At 42.0% G+C, this 22,658-nt stretch overlaps 1 protein-coding gene across 1 annotated transcript in view; it reads left to right on the forward strand.

The window, feature by feature from the left end:
• The first annotated feature begins 10,356 nt into the window (after positions 1-10,356).
• Positions 10,357-22,658, forward strand: part of RXFP1 (relaxin family peptide receptor 1) — a 94,118-nt gene continuing 81,816 nt past the window's right edge. The window contains exon 1 of the mRNA XM_031463891.2: positions 10,357-10,872. Coding sequence (XP_031319751.1) covers positions 10,824-10,872 — 49 coding nt within the window. The 5' untranslated portion in view covers positions 10,357-10,823. The remainder of the gene's footprint in view (positions 10,873-22,658) is intronic.

Raw genomic sequence — 22,658 nt, forward strand, 5'->3', positions numbered from 1 at the left:
GAAAGAAAAGGAGAGTTTGCAGCAGTGCAAGGTGAACAACTCTTGATCTGACACATTTACATATTGCAATATGATGACCACTGTAGCTTTAGCTACACCTCTATCGTGTCACATACTTACCAGTTCTTTTCTTATGGTGAGAACATTAAGATCTAGTCTCTCAGCCATGTTGAAGCATCTATTACAGTAATAAATGACAGTAATCAACACGCTGTGGATTACTAGAGCTCCAAAACTTAGTCATCTCCTAGTTACAAGCTGGCATCCTTAAACATCACCTCCCCACCCCCCAGCCCCTGGGGACTGCCATTCTATTCGCTGTTTCTACAGGTTTGGCTTTTTTAGATTCTACATATAACTGATATCACACAGTATTTGTCTTTCTCTGTCTGTTCATTTAGAGCTTTTCAAATCAGACAGTTTCAGCTTAAAGGGATCAGGTTGTAGATCAGCTCAGTGGTAGAGTGTGTGCTTAGCATGCACGATGTCCTGGGTTCAATCCCCAGTACCTCCATTAAAAAATAAATAAATCTAATTACCCCCCCCCAAAAAAACCCCAAAACAAACCAAACGGATAATTTCAACTTAAATCCCAAGTCACACAATTTAAGTGTAAAATTCTGAGACCTCTTTTAAATAGCCTAGGTGGGTATTTTAAGTTCAGAACTCAACAAGGACAAACCACCTTATACACTAGACATGCAGTAACTCTTGCTGGTATCATTTGCTTCTAAACAAAGAAAACCTGTTTAGCTGGACACCGCAGTCTATTTATACAGTAGAAATCACTTTTCATAGTTCAGTGGGAGAAGCCATATGTTAACTTGGAGATTCCTTAAGAACTATGTAGTGTATTTGAATGAAGTAAACTAGTATGTAAATTCGTTTGGTAAATATTTCACCAGGATGTAGAATGATATTTGGCAACATTCCTTACTCCTTTGATGATTAAAGTCTTTCTACAATACACCGTCACAAAGGCATTTGCTCTTTTTCTTATTAAGTTGTATGAGTTGCTTATATATTCTGGAGATCAAGCCTTTGTCAGTTTCATCTTTTGCAAAAATTTTCTCCCATTCTGTACGTTGTTGTTTTGTTTTACTTATGGTTTCCCTTGCTGTGCAAAAGCTTGTAAGTTTAATTAGGTCCCATTTGTTTATTCCTGCTTTTTTTCATTTTTTTTTTTTTTCATTTTAAAGTTTATTCTTGCTTTTATTTCTATTGCTTGGGTAGACTGCCAAGGAGAACATTTTTGAGATGTATTTGAGACAATGTTTTGCCTATATTTTCTTCTAGGAGGTTTATTGTATCTTGTCTTATGTTTAAGTCTTTGATCCATTTTGAGTTTATTTTTGTATATGGTGTAAGGGAGTGTTCCAGCTTCATTGATTTACATGCTGCTGTCTAGTTTTCCCAACACCATTTGCTGAAGAGACTGTCTTTATTCCACTGTATGTTCTTGCCTCCTTTGTCAAAGAGTATTTGACCAAAAGTTTATGGGTTCATTTCTGGGCTCTCTGTTCTGTTCCATTGGTCCATATGTCTCTTTTTGTACCAATACTATGCTGTTTTGATTACTGTAGCTCTGTAGTATTGTCTGAAGTCTGGGAGGGTTATTCTTCCAGCCTCTTTCTTTTTCTTCAGTAATGCTTTGGCAATTCTAGGTCTTTTGTGATTCCATATTAATTTCATTGTGATTTGTTCTAGTTTTGTGAAATGTGTCCTGGGTAATTTGACAGGGATTGTATTAAATCTGTAGATTGCCTTGGGCAGCATGACCATTTTAACAGTATTGATTCTTCCAATCCAAGAGCATGGGATATCTTTCCATTTTTTAAAGTCTTCTTGAATTTCCTTAATCAATGTTTTATAGTTTTCCATGTATAAGTCTTTCACCTCCTTGGTTAGATTTATTCTGAAGTATTTTATTACTTTGGGTGCTATTTTAAAGGAGATTGTTTCTTTACTTTCTTTTCCTGTTGATTCATCGTTAGTGTAAAGAAATGCAACTGATTTTTGTGCGTTAATCTTGTAACCTGCTACCTTGCTGAATTTTTTGATTATTTCTAGTAGTTTTTGTGTGGACATTTTAGGGTTTTCTATATATAGTATCATGCCATCTGCATATAGTGACAATTTTACCTCTTCTAAACAACCCAATCCAAAAATGGGCAGACAATTCTCCAAGGAAGAAATACAAATGATCAATAGGCACATGAAAAAATGCTCAATATCACTAATTATCAGAGGAATGCAAATCAAAACTACAATGAGGTATCACCTCACACCAGTCAGAATGGCCATCATTCAAAAGTCCACAAATGGAAAATATTGGAGAGGCTGTGGAGGAAAGGGAACCCTCCTACACTGCTGGTGGGAATGCAGTTTGGTGCAGCCACCGTGGAAAACAGTATGGAGATTCCTCAAAAGACTAGGAATAGACTTACCATATGACCCAGGAATCCTGCTCCTGGGTATATATCCAGAAGGAACCCTACTTCAAAAAGACACCTGCACCCCAATGTTCATAGCAGCACTATTTACAATATCCAAGACATGGAAACAGCCTAAATGTCCATCGACAGATGACTGGATAAAGAAGAAGTGGTATATTTATACAATGGAATACTATTCAGCCATAAAAAAGACAACAATAATGCCATTTGCAGCAACATGGATGTCCCTGGAGAATGTCATTCTAAGTGAAGTAAGCCAGAAAGAGAAAGAAAAATACCATATGAGATCGCTCATATGTGAAATCTAAAAAGAAAAAAAAAAAAAGAACATAACTACAAAACAGAAACAGACTCACAGACATAGAATACAAACTTGTGGTTGCCAAGGGGGTGGGGGGTGGGAAGGGACAGACTGGGAGTTCAAAATTTGTAGATACTGACAGGTGTATATATAATAGATAAAAAAGATTATACTGTGTAGCACAGGGAAATATATACAAGATCTTGTGGTAGCTCACGGTGAAAAAGAATGTGACAGTGAATATATGTATGTTCATGTATGACTGAAAAATTGTGCTCTACACTGGAAATTGACACAACATTGCAAACTGACTGCAATTCAATTAAAAAAAAGGCATTTGCTTCACTGTATTCAAGATTCTCTGTGATCTAAGAACAAACAGGTGTTTAGCTTGGAATTAAAGATACAACAGGGTCAGGTTTGTTTCCAACAACAGAGCCTGGCTTCAGGTCTTCATAGCAGGACTTTCTGAAATCACTGGGCCTCAAATATTCCATCTCAAATACAAGATTTTCTTGTTCCCAGAAAAAATAAGGCAACGTAAAATTAGTCTTTTGTATACTTAATGTCTTTTCTCCCATTGCTCCCTGTCCTGCAGATTGAAGAGAACATTTAACATTCCAAAAATTCCTTCACAGATTCCTAAGACAGGTTTTCCCAAAGTACACAATTTAAAAAGATAGAATAGTTTTATTTCAGGTCAGAGATTGATCTTTCTGTCGACCCCTTGGACTTCTGTTTGACACCTGGTACAAAGCCCAGTGACAACTGTTAATCACTTGCAAAAATCCATTTTTCTGAAAATGAAACACACATCCTTTCCCCCTGCAATCCTCTTGCATCATGACCGGTTTGTTTCCCAAACTGCCAACTTGAAAAGCCACCGTAAAAGGCCTGCCCCAGTAGCTCTCTAAACAGAGCAGGCGATCTAGCCTTCCCTTGGGGATCACGGACTACGGATCTGAAAAGGTGAGAATCAGCAGTTCCCAAAAGACATCATCTCAACCACATGGAGAAAGCCCATCTAAAGTAATAAAGCAGAGAGAAACAGAGACAAAAAAACAAAGAGAGCAAGAGAGACAGAGGGAGTAAAGGAGTACAGAACAGAAACAGAGACAGATGCAGAGAGACCGATGCCCTCGGCTGAGCTGGGTTTAAGTCTCTTGCACCCAGGGAGTCCTGACTAATACAAAAACGGGGACTGGCTTGTCAGAAGTGAGAGATGCTAACTGTGGGCGTGACTGAGCTGATAAGGGGTGGAGAGCAATGGCAATTCCTCAGTCCCAGACTGAAAAGTTGGCAGTTTAGTCATTCAGTCAAAAAGCTTCACTGTATTCTGTTGTCTGTTGTGGCTTAGGACTGGCATGTGGTTTTCTCCTTTCCTTTTTCCCCACCACAACCAAGGACCAAGGAAATGTGTATCAAGATAGGATCTTATCATAAACAACAAGGTACAGCACAGAGAACTATATTCCATGGCTTGTAGCAACCTGTAATGAAAAAGAATATGAAAAATAATATATGTGTATATGTATAATTGAATCACTACGCTGTACGCCAGCAACTAATACAACATTGTAAATAAAAAAAAAATGCAGAAAAGAGATAGAATCTTATCCGTTTGGGTCCCTGAGGGACCCCAATATAAGAATTAAACTTCTGTGGGGCCAGCTTTTTACTACAGTACAACCTAGTAGGTACTGGCTGATTCAGAAATTGGTGGCTAGATACGGTGCGCTGTCATAACCACAAACAGAAAATAGCCGGTATTTGGCTTAAAAGCCAGGTAGCAGACAGGAAGGAAATTGTCAGAAGCTGAGGACAGTTATCCATGTTAAGAAGTGGCAAATGATCTGGCAACACTGTGACCAGTGACAACCTGGCAATCAGATCGTACACCTAATGAGCGTATAATCCTGGGACAAGAGATCCCAGAAACAGAGGAGGATGTATCGGGTGCTGCCAGTTTGTAAAAAAAAAAAAAAATAGATGAAGGGAACTAGAGTCCAGAAACTCAGAACTTGAAGAATTAGGACTGTGTGCTTCTCAACCACAACCAGTGCAAGATAAGACTGAAAAATTCCCTTAGCAACAAAGGTCAATCAAAATCAGCCTTGCAGTAAGGATTAAATTAGGGTGATGGCCATTACAATCATTGCTAAAAATCTTTGAAGGCACTGAAATATCTGAGAGTAAAAGCGAAACTTAAGAGTGTGGTTCTGTAAATCCTCTCACTTGGACCAAGGGAAAAGACGAAGGAAGTGGTTGTCAGCAAAACTTCACAGACTCAGGTCACCTGCCATAAATCATTAGAGAGAAAGAGAGAAAGGGGGGCGGCGGGGGCAAGAAAAGCAGCGCAGCCAACCTGGGAATTAAGTTCACAAAACTTTTTTAAGAAAAGAACTATAGAGGTGCCTATTGACACAAGAAACTAACTGAAACTAATTGGAACCAAATAAATAAGAACAGAGCAAAGTTCTTAAAAGAGTTGAGTAGTACTGCTACAAGGACCACTAGCCTGAGCTTAATTAAAAAAAAAAAAAAGACAGCGATTTTTTCGCTTATAAAGCAACCTTGGCGGTACTCAACCAACTGAATGCAAAGAGGAGGCTGTGGCCTCTGCTCAGCCCCAGGACACTGGAGGGCACACTCTCCAACATCCACTTTAGATGCGGAGAATTCCGATAATGAGGAAGAAGGACCCTCCATTAGTGCAGACCAGACAAGGGGCTGGAAGTCCCTCCCAGGGTGCAGACTCTGCCTAATTAAGGAGCATCCCCGCCCACCTGGGGCGGGGAGCCTCACTCGTCTGCCCAGCAGAATTTCGGAAGTCCTGCAGACTGTCTGCCGCGTTTCCCCTACCAATCCCCTTTCTAATGAGAGTGTTTATGGCCATTATCTTGTCCCGGACCACCACCACGTGTCGGGGGCAGACAGCTTGTCTTCGGAGTTCATAGAGGTTTAGTCCAGAGAACCCACCGCTAGACCTCAGGTCGGAACCGCCTACTGGGCGTCACCCAGAGACCCTGAACTGTGCGCTTGGCACTGTGACTGCACGTAACTTCGGGGGTGTTTCCCTTGGAGAAGAGATTAGTGTGTTATACCCACAGGTGGTCAGAAAGGCAGGCTGCAGCTCTCATTAGCACGGCTCAGCAAAATAGTTCTGCTTTGCAACATGGAGATATCATATTAAGTGAAGTAAGCCAGAAAGAGAAAGAAAAATACCATAGGGTATCACTTACATGTGGAATCTAAGAACATGGACACAAGTGTACTTATTTGCAAAACAGAGACAGACTCACAGACATAGAAAACGAACTTACTGTTACCCGGGGGGAAGGAGACATGGAAGGATAAATTGGGTGCTTAATAAAGTTATTATTAAAATTAATTTCTCCTGGTTTTTTTTTTTTCACCTTTTTAAATATGGCTCCTGGAAAACGGCACAGGTGCCTGGTGTTGTCCGTCTGTTGGACACACCTGTCTAAAGCCAATGTGTGTTCGTAATTGGCCATGACTACGGCTGTGTTCTTTCTGGCAGTGGCTCGTCTGCAGACACGCTGGACCACACTAGCCGACTTCCATCTGTCACACAACAGCCTCGCGTCCGGACTGCAGCCGCTGTCACTGCTCATCTTTGCGCCCAACGGTCGGGAGACTCATCCTCCTTGTCAGTATCTCTTTGATTTGTACCAACTCGTTGCTCAGAAATGAACATCCACGTTTATACCTACTTCGTTACCTAAATTAATCAACCTAATGTCTTGCCCTCTCCAACGACTGATGACCCCTGGCTCTCCGCTACCATTTCCAAGGGAGGACCAGAGCCTTTCAGTGACTGCTCGGAGGTTATCCGTCTCATCAGTGGCGTAACTGGGGCAGGAACTCTCCATCTCCTACTGGCGCTACTGGGTCAAGCCACCTTTACTTTTCCAACTCATTCTTCCTTCCGGCACATAGGAGATGGCCCTCGCGTAAATCAGGTAGCCCCCAGTGAGCCGTGCAGAGGCATCGCGCAGACCGGGATTCCCAGGGTAGGGCTGAGAGCACTGAATCTCCTGTGCGGTTGACCCCACGGAGGCATAGCAAGCTAAATCCCGGGCAAGTGAGCAGGGGTTAGAGGAGGGCTCCTGCGGCAGCAGGGAGGCGGGAACTCAAGCCGGAATTCTGCAGCCAGACATTCTGATGAGTGAGCATGCGCCGTGGGTTGGCAGGGAAGAAGCGAGGGAAGACGGGTGTTCTGGGCGCCCAGGTGGTCCAAACGCGACACTGCACGTCCAGTCTCCAGGTCCCACCCGCTGGCTCCACCAGCTGCAGAGAACTGCTCCCTTACACTGTCTTGAACTAGGTGGGTTCAATCTGGTTGGAATGAGCCTGAAACTTGAATGTCTTCACTTACAATAGTTTGAGAGAACCAAGGACAGCAAGATTAATAATACTAAGCTCTAGACAGAATTTGCACTTAACAAATGCCATCAACTGGTATTTACTGGGTAAGATGATAAATGACAGATATATAGATAGATAACAGACTAGCTAGGTAGATTAGATACCAGATAGACAGACAGGCGGCGCTAAGCTTGCTAACCCTGTCTTCCTCCTCTCCACACTGGCAGCTTTCCAGAGGATAACTTAATTCTGTTACGTCCCAGTCATACCCCTCAAAGGTGACACATGAATCCACACAGGACTTGGTTTACCATTTAATCGCTGATTTTCTGCTGAAAGGGCATAATAACTTCTAATCACTTCCACTGAGGGCAAAATTGTTTAGAATTTGTACACGGTGTCTTTTGAAATACCTGTCCCTACTTGTTGCTCTGTCGCACTTTGTGCATTTTGCTTGATACCATTCCCCAGAAGTCGTTTCACTCCAGAGTTGTTTAATTAATGCTAAATCGACACAGCTAAAACTGCCTAGGGGGTGGCTGAGAGAGGATGGGTATCGCAAGAGTGTTGCCTGATTGGCAGCTGTCAATTAGAAATGGAGCCAGAGGATGAACAACGTAACAGCAAGCATTTTTAAAAGCTCCTGGATTGCACTTATTCTTTTTTTTTTTCATTTTCAGATTCTTTTCCACTCTCAGTTACTCTAAGGTATTGAATATAGTTCCCTGTGCTATACAGTAGGACCTTGTCTACTTCATAAATATTAGTGTGTATCTACAAATCTCTTATCCTAATTGCATCAGGTGGCTCACCATTACCTGAATATCTCTACATCGTGATGCCCTGATTGAGATTTTTCCAGCCTCTTTCACTGGGACTTGCCCAGGTCTACAATCAAACAAACCTTTAAGAACAGGACTGTTTCTACTGCTGAAAATGATGGTGGCCAGTAGGTTCAGAAGCATGGGCAAAAGCCCTCAAGGGTTATTGTGTCACCTTTAGCTATGATGCTGAAGAACATCGTGGTGAATTTCAGTGGTCGTGGGCTGGAAAAACCACAAGGTTAGAAACTTGAATCTACGGAGCACAGTCAAGTTCGTCTGGCTTGACTCACTGGGTTGTTCTCAGAAGTGCTTTCCAAATAGAAGAATTTTTTAAATTATTCAGAGAGTTGCAATAAAGTTTTAAGAACAGGTTTCAAGATAAGAAAATGTGTTAATTGTAAATGCTGACACATTAGCCCATGTCAGCAACAGATGCGGGGTGGAAACCCGGATGTGCCTAGCCAGACAGAGGGAGTGACATCACAGACCCTCCGGGGCCCACGGTGCAGGTTGACAAACGTCTGTTTGTTTTGAAAACTCTCTAATAAATGTCTTCAAAGCTGTGAAACCAGAAAATGAGAAAACGCCCTTTAAATGTAGGTAAGAAGAATTCTAACTAGCTGGTAAAAATCAGTACTTAAATTTTGTTCATGGGAGTCTTTTGCTACAATGCAGTTCTCAACCGGGAGCAAGTCTGCCCCCCAGGGACATCAGCCCATGTCTGGAGACATCCTCAATGGTCGCATCAAGGGTGTGCTATTGACATCCAGTGGGTAGAGGCCAGAGATGCCACTAAACCAAAAGACAGCACCTCAAATAAAGAATTCTCTGGCCCTAAATAAAAACAGTGCCCGTACAATGTATGGTAGGGGGACCCTGTGTTCACTCCTGGGTGTTTTTCCAGCAACATGCCTATATAAAATAAGTTTTCCCGATTCTCTGTCTTTGCCAGAAGTAAGAAAGAATTGGTATCCTGATAAAAGCAAATGTCTAAAACTTTTCCTCCAGTTAAATAGCTGTTTTAGCAAAATCATACATGTCCGTTATATCAGCTCAGGCAAAACGTTCCAAGCTGACAACAACATTAAGATTACTTTGAAAATCTCTGTATTAACAGCTTACTATTTAAAACTTTATATTTATTTATTTTAAGCTTTTTTGGGGGGTAATTAGGCTTGTTTATTTTTTAAATTATTATTATGTTTTTAGTGGAGGCACTGGGATTTGAACCCAGGACCTCATGCGTGCTAAGCACGTGCTCTACCACTGAGTTTTGCCCTCCCCCTCAATAGCTTGCTTTACGCCAAACACTTCCTAAAGCAAGTTCCTCAGCGTTAATGTCAAGAAGCTTCTTCTAGGTCCCTCTTTCAGATACGCCCATGACATGTCCTGGGCATCCTTCCCAGAAACACTATTTCTAAAATAAATCTAAGAAAATTACTTAAAATTACTTTAAAACTACTTAAAACATTTCAAGTGTTACTATAAACAGTAAACATGTCAGGAACACTTATTGAACATTAAATGAGTGTTCAAATTCAGTTAACCATAAGCATTTCCACCAAAAGAATGGTGTTTTCATTAAGCACCTCTGCTAAACGAATAAGGAATTGTGAAGATTCCTCTACCTCGTGTCTCCTTTCGACTCCTTTCTTCCTACAAGAAGACAGGAAAGTAGTGTTACTATAACCTTTTAGCCACCATTTAGAAATAGGCTTCTAAATAGGTCGGCATCAGTAATATAAAGTCACATAATTTAAATAGATTCTACATGTGTTGTGGGTAGGAGACATTAACCTCACAAACAAATCTCTCATGTCCAAACGCTGCTCATTGGTTCTGGCAATAAATGATCATAGTGCAAAATAAGAATGATAGAGCTTGGTTTAAAGAAAAGGCATTCCATGCGAATGTTCTTTGCATTTGCAAACTTTTTCCCCCACTGCTAAAAATAATCAAAATCATCGTCAGATGAATGGCTGCCAGGTAGTAATCACCTGCGTGCACTAGGACCTCTGCCAGACGTCCTGTGTGCCCTCTGCTGAGCATCACAGATGCTTGGCTGGAGAGGTGTTTCCCTCTGGAGAGGCAAGGCTCAGCCCAGAATCAGCAGCTCCGCAGCTCTCAAGCCACAGACTCAAACCGAGGAAGGTTTTACTCCACCGTCAATGAACTCACGAGTCTGACAACATTGAAGATCTGTTCCTCCTCCCTCTAGATCTTTCTTTGAACAAAATTCTATCATTCAAATGCCTCAGCCCAGACAGAACATGAAAGACTGCTGCTGTTACACTTAAATCTTGCCTGAGATTTCATCCCACAAAGGCATCTTGCCCCGTGTGGTTCTGCCCTTCCCCTCCTCGTGAGTCACTAGGGGGAAAAGCAGTCTGGGCTTGTGAGGTATCTCTGAGTCCTGTTTCCTTCTAGCTGCCTGACTTTGATCCATTCAGGTGGTTGTCAGTGTTCCCACACACGCTCCTCGGTAGCTGTCGCAGGACAGGGGAACAGGATAGTGCTTGGAGTCAAGAAGAGCCTGCACGTTCTCTGCCTGAAACTTTTCATCCCTGCTCAGCTTTGTCCGTGCGTGCGCGCGTGCGTGCGTGTGAAAAGGGATATCAAGGCTGTCAGAGAAGGAGGGTGGGGAGGGGAGATTCTGGGAGAGAGAAAGGAATAAAGGAGAGAAGAGGAAATGGAAAGAGAGAGGGAGAGGCGGTGAGAGAGGAAGGGACGGCAGGTTTATAGCTGCTCAGATCGCAGACAGAAATAGCACACAACCTCCGTGCCTGCACGCGGCTCAGAAACCAGGACCTGGCTGTGTTCACCTGCGTTAACCTGTTTCCCGGCAAGAAGGAAATGCCATCTGGTCCTGTCTTCTTCTACATCTTGATTTTGGGGAAATACTGTAAGTATGCTCAGTATTTATTTTGTATGCCTTTGGATTTTATGACATAATCAAAAGTACAAATGTGTGTTTCTTACATGTATGCTTTTAAGGTACAGATGCTCTTTCTGATAAAACTGTCATCTCACTTCAGAATCATTCTTCTCGACACATTTCTGGTACTTAAATTAAAAACTGGGATAAATTGTCAGCTCAAGAGTTAAACAAGGCTAATGTGTCATGTAATCCTGTGCTTGTGAACAACCAGCTGGTCTCACTGATATTAACGATTGTTTTATAAATCATGGTTTATTTCAAGAGGAGTGGTCCTTAAAGAGACTGTGTTCCAAAGATGTGCCCCGCTCACATATCCTGGGGGGTCTGTACCTTTCTTCCCCTTCCTGTGCCCGGTCTTTTGTGATCGTATCGTAAGTGACCCTCCTCCCGGGGAAATGCATTCAGAAAACTCCTTTTTTATTTAGCAAGGTTTCTCATTATTCCTGGAAAGAAGAACAAAGGAAAGCACAAAGCAGTGAAACCCCACAGATACACGAGGAGCCCAAGTTTTCCTTTTGCTATTGTGATTTTTTTTTCCTCCTCTCTGTGTGTGCCCTAATTCATTTTTCAGAAAATCTTTTTTTTTTTTAATCAAAAGAAGGAGTTGTTCAGCACTAAACCTTATTCAAACATCAGGTGAATAGAAATTAGATGTTTTTGTTTCTCAGGTAATACATGATGAGAAAAATCAAAGCAAACCAAGAAAGAAAACCTTCTGGGAACCTTTCATACCTTATGGTGCTGGGAATCACTAAGCTTTAACAGACTGGGAATTCACAAGCATGTTTACATTTCTCTGTCTCTTCAAAGTTTGCAGAAGTTTATTTACACGGAGACATTCCACGGAGGAATGTCTGGGAGTCAGTTGCAACCCTAACTCTCCCAATTCTAATGCATGTACTGCCCCAAAGTGATTTTTTTTTTTCCTTTATCTCCTCTCTTCCTGACTTCGAGTACACTTTACTTTAATGGTCTAAAGGGGGAGACAGCATCCAAACCGAGGAAATGATGCCAAATCCTGGAGAAACACCCTAGTTTCCAGCTTTCTCCAGCTCTAATCTTATTGCTGACACTTCCATCTTCCAAATAGAGGTGCAAAGTCAAATCGTAAACCACATCAAAAATCGCAGGTTTCTAATAGAATCCAAGTGCTGACACTTGCAGCCAACAGCCTCATAAATCCAGAACATCTTTTGCCATCTCCTCTTCCATTTCAATGAAATGAGCAGACTGAATAAGTCAAATGAATACTTGCAGAGAAGCATCCTAGTGTGAGGGGTTCAGGGGAGGGTGGAAGGTATTCAGGGCAAGCTGACAGGCAGTTTGGCTCATGTGTTCCCAGCCATTTGGTAAAAATGGTCCACGTTCAGCAAAAAAAAAAAAAAAAAAAAAAAAATTCTGTTTCCCTGTTTTCTCTTGTCCATAAAAATTTATTTTCATGAGCAGAAAATGGATAATAGTGATGAAGATGATGATGTCAAAACCCTCCAAAACCCTTTCCACATTTATCTTTTGGATCCTTAAAAGATTTTGGTAATGTCCTGTAAGTCCTGGGCACTGAGTTCTCATTCTTCCACGCCTCCCAGCCAGGCAAGTCGGATTCCCGGCCACATGCTGTCACTGGGTGGGATGGGGCAGGTATTTGATAGGTGCCCCCAAAGTAGCAACCCACACCCATGACTTACCTGCAAGCTTATCTCATCACCAAGCTCCCCCCATCAGGAGAGGATCTCCTGTGCAGATAGCCAAGGAGAAGTCAACTACATAAGGACAACGTCTTAAATCTCTGTAACTACCCCATGGGTGTTGATAGTCTTGTTTTTCAATCCACTCTCCTGTTGCCCAGGAAAGACAGTGTGCTCTCCCGGGAGATTTAAGGTGCTTAACAGCACTACCATGTCCTCGCTCTGTAATTTCCCGCAGTGACTGAGAGCCTTAGTTTGTAAAAGGGCCATAAAATCTTTGACCCTGTCTACCTCCCAGAGCCCGTGTGTTTGGTTCTTTATTAGGTAAATTACCTCCTCGAATCTTCACAACAACTCTATTACACGGACACAGTTAAGCACATGAGGAAGGCAAGACCAGGACATTCAGTACCTCGTCACAAGACTCAAGCTAAATAGTGCCAAGACTGGAAGGCTTCCTTAGTCTCTGCTCTCTTTCCTAGACCTTGATCATTCTTAGTAGATAGTAAATACAAAAGGACTTTGAAAACAGAAGGCCCTCTATAGACCTAAGCAATTACTGGTCATCCTTTTAACTAAAAGTATGTATTGAATGCCAGTTACCTAATGAACTCATCTACAAAACAGAAACAGACTCACAGACATAGTGAACAGTCTTATGGTTACTGGGAAAGGGAGTGGGAAGGAATAAATTTGGGAGTTTGAGACTTACTAATGTTAGCCACTATATATAAAAATAGATTTTTTAAAAAGTTTCTTCAGTATAGCACAGGGAACTAAGCTCAATATTTTGTAATAACCTTTAATGAAAAAGAATATGAAAATGAATATATGTATGTATATGCATGACTGGGACATTGTGCTGCACACCAGAAATTGACTCATTGTAATTGACTGTACTTCAATTAAAAAAAAAAAAAAAAAGCAGCATGACCCTTGCTCTGAAGGGTTAGAGTGGAGAAGAGAGAGGGTTTCAAGGATGACCAAACAGTGAGACAGGGCAAAAACCTAGGTGCACACAGAGAGGAGCCACATTAAGATGCAGGGAAAAAAAAAAAAAAGATTCAAAAAAGATTTCCTTTTAGCCTTGAGGATTTCTTTATTCTTAAAAACTCCTCCATCTATAGTCCAGTTGGCTGTATTGTGCTGATGTTGATTTCCCAGTTTTCATGATGTCCTATGGTTGTGTGAGATTGCACCACAAGGGGAAGCTGGGTGATGGTCTGTGGGGACCCCTTGCACTTGTTTGGCAACTTCTTGTATCACAAGTCCTTATCAGCAAATGCTTTACTCAGCCCTTAACCAGTATCATGAAGAAAAAGCAATCCTTTCACTTAGCACACTGAGTTTGTTTATTTTTTATTTTTAGGGGAGGAGGTAATTATGTTTTTTAAATTTATTTATACATTTATTTATTTAATGGAGGTGCTGGGGATTGAACCCAGGACCTCATGCATGCTAGGCATGTGCTCTACCACCGAGCTGTCCCCTCCCCACCTCCAATGCTTTGGATAGGCAGGGAACAAGGAAGGAAGTAGGAAATAGAAGAGGCTCAAATATAAATTTGATTCCCTTTAGTATTTCCCCAAGAACTGGCCCGGCTGGTAAGGTCCTCACTGTTAGATTTCACGCGGATACCTACAGCGCCACCTGGTATTTGCGTTAGGTCCTGGCACTGGCCTGGACCAAGATGGGGTGGAGGGGAATGGTCCTGGACAGACCATTAGTACGTGAAAAGCAGACCATTAGTACACGATGCATCCACCCACCTCCAAAAGCTAGAAGAAGAGACTTGCCAATATACAGACCACAGAAGCGTCTAACATTTCACCTCCCGTGTTTTAAGGTTGCTCACAAGTCTGAACTGCCCTCCTCTGAATTTGGAATCATATTTTTACTGTTCAAATAGAAAAAAAAAAAAAGAACAAGTCTGTGCAAATGCATCATTGTCATCTGAATAAAGAAAAACAAATTATTATATTTGTGAACTAAAAGAGTTTTGCAAGCTTCATTACACGTTAGGACAAAATTGTTCAGCTGAAATGCCTGGAGTTGGGTATTCTTGCAAGATTTATTTTTGGACTGAAAAAACCATAAGCATTTTTTCACTGTATGATTTTTAGGTGTCCAGAATTATAATTCAACGTTTGCATACACTACAGAGTGATCACAACCGCAAGGTCGAGTTACCATCCGTCACCATACACTTGACCCCTCCACCCATTTCACACCCCACAACCCTCTTGCCATCTGGCAGCCACTAATCTAATCTCCGTATCCATGAGTTTGTGTTTTATTTTGTTTCTTTGTTTTATTTTTGTAGATTCCACATATGAGTGAAATCATGCGGTATTTGACTTTCTCTATCTGACTTATTTCACTTAGCGTCCATCCATGTTGTCTCACGTGGCAGGATTTCATTCTTTTCATGGCTGGGTAGTATTCCTTTGTGTATACATACCAGAGCTACTTTACCCAGTCATCCAACAATGAACAAAATCTGCATAGACTCATTACTGGTAAGGAGACTGAAACAGTAACAAAAATCTCTCAACAAACACACTGTGAGCATTTGCACCATTTTAATTTCAAGTTCTGGGATGGTGGTTATGGATGTGGTGGTCATTATAGCAACCATTTATTGAGAGCTCTCCATGGACCGCGGACTGTGCCAAATGCTTTACAAGTATCATCTGATGTTATCCCTGTAACAACCTTAAGTGATATTCTTACTTTACAAAATAGGAAACAGAAAATGAGAAATATTAAGTCACATGCCTGGCATCATCCTTAAGAGGTCTTGCAAAAGAGATTTCAGTCCAAGTCTGTGTCCTTGGAAGGCCTGTGCTAGTAAAACTTGATTCAGTGCTAATATTTTCTAAAGCTACAATATCTTAGAATTAAAAGGGACCAGAACAGGACCCCTCGTCTAGCCTACTGATCCTTCAGCAAGTTACATATTTCTCCATTTTCGTTATTAAGCAATAGAGAAATATTGACCAGCCCAAGGTCATTGGTGAATCCAAACAAAAACAAAGTTTCCATGAGAGCAAGGCCCTCCCCATCCCAGGGGCGTCTGAGAAATTCACCCAGGTGGTATTTACAAATCTCCCCTATGAGCTGGTACCATCTGCTTTACATACATTCTCAGTGTGTGCCAAAAATTGATGAATGGAGACACATGCTTAAATAATTTGTATGGAAATTTAGACTCAACCTGTATTGCCTCCAGGATTTTGCTCGGGAAGCACTTTGGTTTGCAGCCCCCGGCCCAGAGCTATACACAGAGGAAGGGCCAGTACCGAGTGACTTACCTCTTACCTGAGCCTACCTCTCCCTCCTCCTGGGTATTTTGTCCCCTCGTTTCCTCCACAGCCCAGTGGCTCTGGATCCCATCTTATGCACAACCATCCAGTGCTCTCTCATCCTCTTCAATTCTGCACCTCCACCCATCACCCTGACCAGAACCACGAGGGTCCATCACTGAAACCAGAAGCCCTTCCCTTCTTTGGAGCTAAACAGGGGCAAGTTGTGTGTATATCAAATTTTGGTATTAGTCTCTAGCACAGCAAAGATCAATGTTGAGTGGGGGGAAAGGACAGTATAAAGTGGGGTCTCTGGCTATTTGAGTTTGAAATTGCTATTTTCTTGTAAAATAGGTGCATTTTATTGTAATTCGGAGATTTGATTTCTGTTACATAGATTTATTTTACAGTTATTTCAGTATTACTGGACTTAACTAGAGTCTCGTTATTTCTTAAATCTTCTATGATAATGAATATATCTGTTTAAAATAATCAGTGCTCTCGAAAATGGGAGAATGATCTTTGGGGAGGGGGACCTTCGGGCTTTTCCTGGGCTGTTCCAGGCCACGTGGAGCCCTGGTCTCTGGTCTGTGCACAGGTCCCTCTCCCCAACCCATCCCCGCCTTCCTCCTCAGCTTGTCCCCCACCCCCACCCTGACGTGACCCCAGGGGCTTCAGTTCTCATTCTGTCATGAAGGACCACCCAGAGCTCTCTCCTGTCGAGCCCCTGTCTCCAAACTCAGTTCCATGCCCACCCATGGGATCAGCTACAGAAAGGGACAGCAGATAACTGGATGTACTCTTTAACAATGAGATTCACCCTTTTCAGAAGGCAGTTGAGATTTTAAGTCATTTTTTTGTTTGTTTTTGGCAGAGGGTTGAGTGTGAGCTTGAACTAAGAGGCCATTCAATGACATGACTTAATTCATTGACAAAAATATTTAGGTGTAAAAAAAAATTGCAGCAACATGGATGGACCTACAGATGATTATACTGAGTGAAGTAGGTCAGACAGAGAAAAGACAAATGTCATATGATGTCACTCATATGTGGAATCTAAAAAATGACACAAATGAACTGATTTACAAAACAGAAAAAGACTCACAGACCTAGAAAACAAACTTATGGTTACAAAGGGGAAAGGGGAGGTGGGATAAATTAGGAGTTTGAGATTAAGATACACACACTACTGTATATAAAATAGATAAACAACAAGGACCTACTGTACAGCACAGGGAACTATATTCAATATCTTGTAATAACCTATAGTGAAAAAGAATATGAAAAAGAATATATATATATAGATGTATAACTGAATCGCTATGCTGTGCACCAGAAACTAACACAACATTGTAAATCAGCTGTACTTCAATTAAAAAAATTTAGTTGTACTATTGTCTCCTAACAGTATTCTCTCTTGATTCTTATCTAATTCATTTAAGGAAAAATTATATGAAGTCTCTTTTTCTGCCTCCAGCTGTCTGAGTCACCAGTAAATTGCAATTTGGTTAAACAGTTTCCTCTTCTGTCTCTCAAGTATTTTTTTTAAATTTAAGTTTCATAAAATTAGACTTTTTGAGTTCAACATGAAGCTTCTAGAGTTCAACGCCCTCATTTCTTGCCCAGGAGGAGACGGAGGCCGGTGGCTGGGCTCCCTTTTGCTGTCAGCTTCCTTATCCTTTACTCACTTTTTTTTGGCGAGAGGGAGGTAATTCGGTATTTATCTATATAATGTGGGTGCTGGGGATGGAACCCAGGACCCGGTGCTGAGTAAGAACCCGTGCTCCACCACTGAGCTGTGCCCTCCCCGTCTTTACTCACTGCTGAAAGCGGGTCTCCATCTCGCATGTAGGATAGAGGGTGAACTGTCAAAGAACCTAGACCGAGGTTATTCGCATACATTTATTATCCAGCACAGTCCTAGCCTCAAAAATTGAGATTTGCCCATCTGCTACGCTGGTATCCCGTTCCACATACCTGCCTGGCAGATCATTTTAAACTATTCTCACAACCCAGGAGAGACTGGGCAGAGGAGAGAGGGGTCCTTGTTACACCTTCCTGAGTCCAGGCTTGCAGTCAGGCCCGGAGGAACCCTCATGAAAGGGGCTTCCACATTTTTCAGAGTGAATTCAGATCCAGTGGGTGTTTTCGCATCCGCGTTCCTCGCTCCCATGCTGCTCCCCAGACAACTACGTCATCTTTAAAGAGGCAGCATTTTCATCACGCACCGTGCAGACGAAGGCACGGAGCCCTGGGGCATCCCACCAAGGCGGGGGAGGCTGAGGGCTGCAGGCTGTGGGACACTGAGCGTTGCTGGACAGGAGGAAGGAAACCGTCTGCTTCCCAGGAGGCATCTGTACTCTCAGAATCTCTCTGCCTCTCCTTTCAAGACAGTGCCCTCTTTCCCCTAGATGCCCCCAAGTAGCTTGGGCTCCAAATACCAATGTGCTTCACTTCTCCTATAACCCCTTCCTCCCCAACCCCCAAAATATTGAGTCTTCTGTCTCTGTGCCTGTGCTGAGGCTGGTACTTGAGGTACAGGAGGAGGAGGAGGTACAGTTGAGACTCTGCTCATACAGAGTAGAGCCCCCCAAACTCACTCTTTCCTCCTTTACCCCACCTTGGCACACACACGATTTCCTGAGATGGAGTCATGTGTTTTACAGCTTCCTGGGGATTTAAAGGAGGCCTACAGAAGCCAGGCAACCCAACTTCACTGCCGTGCGATGCTACCCAAAGGTATCCACCATTCATGATTTGCTAGCAAGTAACTCCCACGCTGGTAGTAAATTCTCTCTGCCGGCTTGACTTCCTGTTCACCTGGCAGGGTGAGGCTGTCTTTGCATTTTGGCTCCAGGCATCGAAATAAAGGGAACGCTGTGTATGAATCTCCTTAGCCATGTTCCCACTGCCTTGGGGTTTTGACCCTGCTCTGTGGTCAGTTTCTCCCTTCTCATCCCTCCACGTGGAATCCCAGCAGCTCCTCCTCACAGGGCCTCCAGGGGGCCCGGATTTGACACCCAGTTCTAATCAACCAGGTCCCCTTCCTCCCCTCGCACTTAATTTCTCCCTTTTTTAATCTCAACGGTTCTCTCTCTTTCTTAGCCTAACTCACCACCCCTCTGGACAAAATCTACGCTAAAGAAACTGTCCTCTCTTGGTTCCAAACCTTGTCATCAGAATTCTTATTTCTACCCACCTCTTCTCCCTAAGATCCCCTCCTTGCCGATTAGAGGACAGTTGCCTTTAAACACACCGTATTCAGGTCATCCCCCACCCGGCCCCATTTTGCAGTTATTCATGGACATTTTGGGCTGATTTTTGCAACATTTAGTAAGTTGGTTCCAATACTTCATGTAAGGAAGTCATGAGCATGCAAATTTCTGTAGTTGCAGCCGTTTTTTAAACAGATAAACCTGACTTTACAGACTGAAAATTGAAATGTTAGAGACTGAGATGTGCAAATCGACATGAATTGACAAATTCTGAATAGCGTGTCTAAATGTGTGTGCCTGGCTCTGCTGAGAGAGGTCAGAGAAGCCACCCCACATGGCTTTTGGGGAAGACTTTATCCAGGACACACATCGCAGTTATAAATGAATGAGAATAACTAATTAAGACCTCAGGTGCATCGGCGCTGAGAACGCCAATCACGTGCCACTATGGGCACTCCCATGTCCACTCCCATCCACATCTTTCTTGTCTCCCTTTTCTCTCATCCTCAGCTGCTCCCCTCCTACCCCGGCCTTTTGGTATTTTAATAGGTTTTTCCCAGAGCAGGCTGGAGATGTTGGACTCATTTTCAGTGGTCCAGAGATTTGGCATTTGTGCTTTCTGTGTTGCAGCTGATCTGCTGGAAATTGCAAAACTGCCTCCTGGTTTATAAATGTTCCTACTTTCTCACACATTTCAAACTTAGACGTGAAGACGTCACCCATCACACTGTCCGTCAGCTCCTCGTAACCTCCATTTAACCTCCCCTCTTTGTGTTGAGATCGGGAGAGGTGGCGAGCTTGGCTGAGTTAAATATAGATTTTTATTTCTGCCCTCCTGATTGCAGTCATTACCCCTGCTGTCCCGAGCTCATAGCACAGGAATTTCTGCTCCCTGGAAAAAGGGATTATTTTGTTAGTTGATGTTTAATAACTTTTCTCAGCAACTGAGCATCCATCCCCAGTTTGGACGTGAACTATTGGGGCAAATCAACTGTCCATCATGTCCACTTTAATGGAAAAAAAAATCTGTACAAATCTTCTTGGCATGCTGCTGCTCTCTTAGGCATCTTTTTCAAAGTTTCTAAGCTAGTAGATGTAGCAAGTTCCATACTCTCTCCTGGTCCATTATCATGATTACCTAGGAGAATAAATTAAATACATGTCCTCCCTCCCCTCTAAGTACAAACCAAAGAGAGACATGTAAGACAGACATGCAGGCACACAGGCTAGAATTATTAAATTAACATGAGAACAGATAAGTCAAGGCCAAATATGTTAAGATGACTGTATCCTCTCAACAGTTTGCCTGTGGAAGAGTTATCATGGATGCCTGGATAGATAAATGGAGAATGAATGTGGTACTGGTCAGGAATGGAATTTAACAAGGCAGTGTGTCACGGAGGAATCAAAGGAAGCACTGAGGCCACATGGGATTGAACAAAAATAAGCAGTGTTTGCAGAGTGCAAGCCTTCAGAGATAAAAGAAGAACGCAGTGAAATCACTCAGCTGGATCAGAGGTACAGGCAGCGGAGGGAACAGGGAAAGGCATGTTTGTGTTGTGGATGATGTAACTGTTATAAAGCCATTAATTATACATGGTCTAGTCCTAGAATGGGCTCATATCTAAAGAAAGTCATCTAGAACAAGAGCTTTCACCTTTTTTTAAATTTATTGTGGTCTAGTCAGTTTACAATGTTGTGTCAGTTTCTGGTGTACAGTATAATAGTTGAGTCGCACATGAACATACATCTATGTTTTTGTTTTTCTTCATTATATGTTACCACAAGATATTGAAGGTAGTTCCTTCTTCAACAGAAGAAACTTGTTGTTTATCTGTTTTATATATAGTAGTTAGTATCTGCAAATCTTGAACTCCCAGTTTATCCCTTCCCACCTCCTTTCCCCGCCAGGTAACTATAAGTTTGTTTTCCATGTCTGTGAATCTGTTTCTGTTTTGTAAATAAGCTCATTTGTCTTCTTTTTAGATTCTACATATGAGTAAGATCATAAGGTATTTTTCTTTCTTTTTCTGGCCCACTTCACTTAATATAATGATCTTCAGGTCCAACCATGTTGCTGCAAATGGAATTATTTTATTCTTCTTTATGGCTGAGTAGTATTCCATTGTATATATATATACCACAACTTCTTTATCCAGTCATCTGTCGATGGACATTTAGGTTGCTTCCATATCTTGGCTGTTGTAAATAGTTTTGCTGTGAACATTGGGGTGCATGTGTCTTTTTGAATTAGAGTTCCCTTGGATACATGAAGGTCATTCACCTTTATCCATGCCTCTGAAAAGGTTTAAAGAACAGTCCGTTGATTGTATAAGATCTACAGGAATCTTATTAAGTCCCATGTCCTTTCCTCTTCTCTGTAATTCTTCATTCCCTGGAGCCTTGCCTCTTTTCCCCCAGATTTCTTTCTGGTCCAAGGCTGCCTGGATCCCATCTGCATCTTATTTCCCTATCATTCAGCCCTCACCCCTAATGCTACATCCTCCTCTGCTGTTCTTGGGCACAAAGTCTCTTTTCTATTCTGACTAATTTTTTCAGGAGGAAAAAAAGAAGTTTGTCCTTTTTTTCCTGCAGAAAGCACACAGTGGGGGAGGAGTTCACAGTAGAGGGTTAAAAGAACTGCCAGCCAGCATTCTCTGCCACAGAGTTTGAAGGTGGAGGGAAATGTTACAAACCGTCACACAGACCTGCACTTAAACAATTCTGTTCCATCATTAATATTAAGTCTATCGAAACCAGATAGCATAGCATATATCATAGAAATTTTTCATATTTTAGGCCACACATTTCATATTAAAAGATAAAATGGGCATGTTAAAATTTTTAATAGTTAACTTGAGCAAAAATGGATTAGAATTGGGCAGCTCCAAACCTGAAAAGGGTGAGTGGGAGACAGAGAGAGAAAGTTACCAAAGCAAAGCGAGGAAACTGTTGATGGGCATTTGTTGATTGCTTGAAGCCTCGTTGGCTGTTTCTGACTGGTCACTCTTAGCACTTGGGTTTCATAACCCTGAGGCCTTGATGGACTTTGGTTTTGGTTTGCTTACCTCTGTGCCTGGCTTTAGAGCCACCTCAGTATAATGGCCTCCTTGTTCCCTTAATTTAACACCCAGATGAAAGAAAGAAGGAAAGAAGGAAAGAAGGAAAGAAGGAAAGAAGGAAAGAAGGAAAGAAAGAAAGAAAGAAAGAAAGAAAGAAAGAAAGAAAGAAAGAAAGAAAGGAAGGAAGGAAGGAAGGAAGGAAGGAAGAAAGGAAGGAAGGAAGGAAGGAAGGAAGGAAGGAAGGAAGGAAGGAAGAAAAAGAAAGAAAGAAAGAGAAAGAAAGGGAAAGAAAAAAAGAAAGAAAGAAAGGGAAAGAAAGAAAGAAAGAAAAGAAAGAAATTTTATGTTTCTATGACTAAACTTAGCATTCACGACTTCTACATAAAATAACAGGACATTTAAATTTGCTCATTCCAAGTAGCTTGGTTTAAAAATCAGGCACTTTTTCTTTAAAGTACTATCAATCACTGAAGAATTCTTACT

The sequence above is a fragment of the Camelus dromedarius genome, chromosome 1 (genome assembly GCF_036321535.1).
Source record: "Camelus dromedarius isolate mCamDro1 chromosome 1, mCamDro1.pat, whole genome shotgun sequence".
NCBI lineage: Eukaryota > Metazoa > Chordata > Mammalia > Artiodactyla > Camelidae > Camelus > Camelus dromedarius.